The sequence below is a fragment of the Pteropus vampyrus genome, unplaced genomic scaffold, assembly GCF_000151845.1.
Source record: "Pteropus vampyrus isolate Shadow unplaced genomic scaffold, Pvam_2.0 Scaffold226, whole genome shotgun sequence".
Classification (NCBI taxonomy): domain Eukaryota; kingdom Metazoa; phylum Chordata; class Mammalia; order Chiroptera; family Pteropodidae; genus Pteropus; species Pteropus vampyrus.
Window position 1 is genome coordinate 285322 of NW_011889007.1, and position 5088 is coordinate 290409.

The 5088-nt window shown below is 65.3% G+C and overlaps 1 protein-coding gene across 3 annotated transcripts in view; it reads left to right on the forward strand.

The window, feature by feature from the left end:
• The window catches only part of KDM4B (lysine demethylase 4B), a 128867-nt gene that overhangs the window by 113292 nt on the left and 10487 nt on the right, over nucleotides 1-5088 (forward strand). For all 3 annotated transcript variants that reach the window (XM_011373564.2, XM_011373565.2, XM_023538552.1), the window contains 2 exons: nucleotides 1963-2141; nucleotides 3499-3718. In XM_011373564.2, the coding sequence (XP_011371866.1) occupies nucleotides 1963-2141; nucleotides 3499-3718 (399 nt within the window). The remainder of the gene's footprint in view (nucleotides 1-1962; nucleotides 2142-3498; nucleotides 3719-5088) is intronic.

Genomic DNA, 5088 nt, shown 5'->3' on the forward strand with positions numbered 1-5088 from the left:
CAGTGATGAGGGTGAGTGGGGATGCCGTCCCTACCTGCTCGGGCCCCAGGTCCTGTGTACCCCGTCCTCTCACCCAGAGCCTCCCCCGAGGTCTCTCTCCACCACTTCCCTTGCTGGTCATCCCCACCGCCACCAGCTTAGGCCAGGCCCTCAGCGTCTGTCCCCAGACTGCCCAGCCCTCAGACACAGCCCCATGCCCATGGCAACCCCACTCAGCCTGCGGGTCTCCCCAGAAGAGCGCCCCAAGTCTCTTCCCCTCAGCCCCATTTGCTCTCCTTCTCACAGTGGGAGCCTCACTCACGCTGGGCTCAGGGCCGGAAATGCCCAGCGTGGCCCTCGAGGGCAGGCTGTAGCCGCCTGGGCTCTAACCTTAGCTCGCCCCCCGCAGCCTGGGACCACGAGGGCCATCTAACCTTTCTGCTGTAAAATGGGGGCTGCTGGCCCTTCCGGGGGTCCTGTCAGGAAGGCACACAGAGCTGAGGCACAGTCATTTCTACAGTGACTGTTGTTGCCTTTGACCTCAGGGCCCACTGTCTACAGTAATCTCTGCCAAACGCCTCTGAGCAGACAGTTTCTACACCTAGGCCTGGACTGGCTACAACCCCCACCCCCCACCCCCCACTTCCGTTCAGCTCCCATGGCCCCCATGTTTGTACATACGAACCTGACCCCCTAGCTGAGTGAGGATCCTGCCTCATCCTCTCACGGCCCCTGGGTCTGCTCAGACGGCAGACACAGGGTGGGGCATCCAGAACATTCGCAGAGCAGATGAACAGGCCCGTGAGCAGAAGGCGCGCCAGTCCAGTGCGCCCCCTGGGGTCGGCCCCTCTGGTGACCCCTGAGAGCGAGGCCAGACTGTGGCCCCACCCCCCATATTGAGGCTTGAGAAACGGACTCAGACTTGGAGGGTCGCAGAGCTGCACAGGGCCTGAGAATTTGCTGATTTCCAGGGGCACTTTCGGTGGATGTCCTGGCTCTGTGGTCCCTGTGCCGTGGCTGGTAACTTCCGTGCTGCCTCGAGTGTGGGGAGGAAACCTTTGCGTTGCTCCCGGCAGGCGGCTGTTGTTAGCAACACACAGGGCTCTGGCCAGTAACAGGGCTGGGAGCGGCCAGTCGCCACCGAAATGACTTCCTGCCGCCGAGCAGGCTGTGGGCTTTGGGGAGGCTGCGGGGGGCCGGAGCCCGCGGGGCGGGGACAAGGCGCGCCTTTAACGCCGGCTGCTGGGTGGGCGGAAGCCCTGTAGGGTCAATTTCTCATCTGCTGCTTCCGCCCTCTGTTTAAGATGCACGTGGAATTTGAAAATCGTGGGGACGGCTTCTTTCATTCTGAATTTGAGGGCTAGGGCGAGGTGGGCTCAGGGAGCACCATGGACCACAGGGCTGAGCTCCCAGGAGTGGAAGGGGTCTCGGGGATCAGATGAGCCGGGGCCTCTGCAAGTGGCCTCACAGTTGCGAAGGCCATTGTATCTGCCACGCTGGCCCAGCTGCTCTGAAGGTCAGGGCCTCAGGAGTGAGCACCCAGCTTCTCAGGGCAGCCCCCAGCTCAGGTGCTGAGGAGACGCAGCGATGGGGTGTCGGGGTGGGGCTGGCAACTGAGGCCAGCAGGGGCTAGCTGTGACAGGAGGGTTCAATGCGACACCCACGAGTGGCCTTCATCATATCTCAGTAGGATTTGGGGTCACACTGCCCCCTCCCCGACTCCCAGCCGTGCTCCTCTTCTGGCTCCGCTGAGCTCCGAGAGTCTGCACCTGACCTGCCGAGGCCTGAGCCAGCCCTCCTGTCCTCAGAGGGGACCAAGGGCCCCCTGAGCTGGGGCAGCCAGGTGGCCGCTTTGCCGAGGCTCGGGGGCCGTGGCAGTGGGGACCTGCCGCCGTGAACGCTTGCGGCAGTGAGCACTCCTCGGGGCGAGGGGTGCGTCCTCAGGTGTGCTGACGTTTGTCCCCACGCCATCCTCTGCTCTAGAAGCCTTCCCCTTCTCCGGGGAGGAGGACGTGAGTGACCCTGAGGCCTTGAGGTCGCTGCTGTCCCTGCAGTGGAGGAACAAGGCGGCGAGCTTCCAGGCCGAGAGGAAGTTCAACGCGGCGGCCGCCCTGACCGAGCCCTACTGCGCCATCTGCACCCTCTTCTACCCGTACAGCCAGGTCAGCCCACGCCCCGGCGCCCCGCGGCCCGGCAGCTCCTGTCTGGCCCTGTAGGTGCCAGCGTTTGCTCCGCCTGGGCGCTCTGGGGCCGGTGACAGGGGCGGAGAACCCGTTTGCTGTAGGAGCCACAGTGGGATCAGCTGAGCGCCCGGAGGATGAGGGTAGGACAGGCGGGGCCGGACAGCCACAGCGTGACAGGCAGAAGCCCCTGGTGCAGCGTGTGCCGGAGGGACAAGGCCCAGTTTCTTTGTTTTATCTGATGGGGACTTGTCAGTGGACATAAAAATGGCATCTGACGGAGGGGTAGCGGGGCACAGACCACTGTCTCTCAGGAAGCTCCTCAGCATGGCACACAGCCTGTGAGCCCAGAGGGGTGGCGGGTGACCGGCCGAGTCCCAGAGGCAGGCTGGGGCCGGGCACAGACCTGTGTGGCCTGGCTGGGACACCAGCACTGAGCCGGGCGCCCAGCGTGCTGGACTCTCTCCAGGCTGGGCACGCCTCTGTCCCATGGGTCCCAGGTGGGGAGCCTGGCCCTTCCCTGCACCCTGTCCTGTGCCATCAGCCACAAGGTCCTGCCCGGTCTCCCTCTTACTCTCGTTTTCTGCCACTGTCCCCCTCCTCCCACCTGGCCACTGCCAGCCGTCCAGGCTTTTCCTCCCCTGCGTCCTATTCTTCCTGTTGGTGCCCCACCGTGGCCAGAACAGGCGTTTGGGAGGCCACGCCAGCCATGCGCTCCCCGGCCGGAGACTCGGGTCCTGGCTGCACGCCCCACGGCCTTCCTCAGCTGTGACCTCCTCTCCCACGTAGCGGCAGTTTGCCCTGTGATGTCCCCCGGTTCTCTCACCCACCCACCCAGCCAGCCCTCTACCTTGCTGACAGATTTTGGTTCATTTTTTGAGTCTCCTCATCCACCACCTCTTCCAGGAGGCCTTCTCAGACCTGCTGTCCCCAGCCTGGGTCTGAGACGCTCCCCCACCCTCCTCTGCTCTCGCCCCTGCCTCTGCGTCCCTCGGGCCCTGGACGCTGAGTTCCTGGAGGACAGGGCCAGGTCTCACTTGGCTCTTTCGAGTCCCTTGCTCCTAGCCTAGTGCCTGGTGCTTCCTGCATGTTAGCTGAGCTGCCCCGAGGTCTGTACCTGGGGCACAGACTGGGAGCGTGGGGCAGGGTCAGGTGTCCCGGTAGGAGGTGCCAGCGCGGGCAGGGCAGGGGAGGGGAGGGGAGGTGGGAGGCGGACCAGGGCCGGGGTTGGGGATGGAAGCTGCGGAGGGCAGTGTCAAGGAAGGCCCCTCATAGCCTGGTGAAGCAATGTCAGGTGGTTCCTCGCTGCCCTCTTCACCAAAGGCGCCCCCTTTTGCAGTCCCTGCAGACCGAGAAGGAGGCTCCCCCGTCCTCGCTCGGGGAGGGCCCCTCCACACCGCCTTCCAAAAGCGGCCAGAAGACACGGCCGCTGATCCCCGAGATGTGCTTCACCTCCAGCGCCGAGAACACGGAGCCGCTGCCCGCCAACTCCTACATCGGGGACGACGGGACCAGCCTGCTGATCGCCTGTGCCAAGTGCTGCCTGCAGGTCCACGCCAGTGAGTGCGGGTCTGCGGCGAAGTGGGCCAGGCTGGGGGAGGGTGCGCATGGGCACAGGGCTGTGAGGTCTGCGGGGGGCGGCCCCTCTCACGCCACAGGGACACCCGCCTGCCCACGTGTCTGTGATCAGGGAGCCCTTCCCTCTGGGCTGTCGCAGGACCTAGTGTCATGGAGCAGGGTCTTGGACTCCAGGGGCAGACGGGCCACCCTTCCCCCAGGCAAGGCAGGCCTTCCCAGTGGCCTCCTTCCCAACAGTTGTGCCCTCCGGGGCCTGGGAGGAAGCGGGCAGGGAGAAGGTGCCCATCAGCCACTAGGGCGATTTTAACATTGGCGGTGAAGGTGAAGTTCTGGAGCGGTCCGGGGCCCTGTTTATCTCTGCTGTCAGCGCTCACCCTCCCCCAGACCCTGGAGCCCAGACCGTGACCACGAGACAGAATGACCATCTGCCCCTTTCCCGGGCTCGAGGAGGGCAGTGACCAGAGACTGAGCCCCCAGGAGCGGCCATTCCAGAGCCTGGAGCTCTGCGTGCCGCACACCCCACAGAGGGACACAGCCCCAACCTCTGTCCCTTGCCGTCCCCGCAGGGCTGCCCCAGGTTCATTTTGTCTCCTGTATTGGGAGCCTTTTGGCTCGGCCCTGTGGGTCTGGCGTGGGACGTGCTCCTGCGCAGTCTCCTGGGGGCCACTCTAGTGGGGCCTGCAGCCGGGGGCCAGGCCGAGACCTCATTCACTGAGCTGGGGCGGCAGAGGCTCAGCACAGAGGCAGCTCCCAGGGACCTGCCGCTGGAAGGAGGCGGAGCCTCCGCTTCCTCCATGAGCCAGCCACCTCCTCCTCTCCAGCCCTGACCTTAACCGAGTGCCCCATGGACTGAGCAGGGTCAAGGACAGGCTCTTGGGCACCTTGCTGTCCCTGGGGCCTCTGTGGGGACAGAGCCACCTTTCTGCAGCCCTGCTGAGCAGTGACCCCAGGGCGAGGCGAGCCCCTCGCTCTGGGACATGACCCTCCCTTCACCCCCGCTTCCCCGCGCCCTCTCCCCATTTCTGAACCGTGACCACATTCCACAGCAAACCACCTTGATGACTCAGAAGCCCTGACGTGGTTTCTGAGGTAGCAATTTTGCCGGGCACTTGGCCGGCCCGCCCAGCCCCTCTGCTCCAAAGTCCAGCGCCCTCGAGGCCCACTTCACACGTCACAGAACTTCTCGGTCACTTTCCCAGGGTCCCAGCCCAGCAGAGCCTGGGGGCGGCAGCGAGGGGCCCGGGCTGAGCGGGTGGTGGGGGCTTCTGCGAGGCGGGCCTTGCCGCCCTCTCGGCCTCTGCTTCCAGCCCTTTCTCGCGTGCGTGGGCGGCAGCCTGGGTCGATGGGGAGC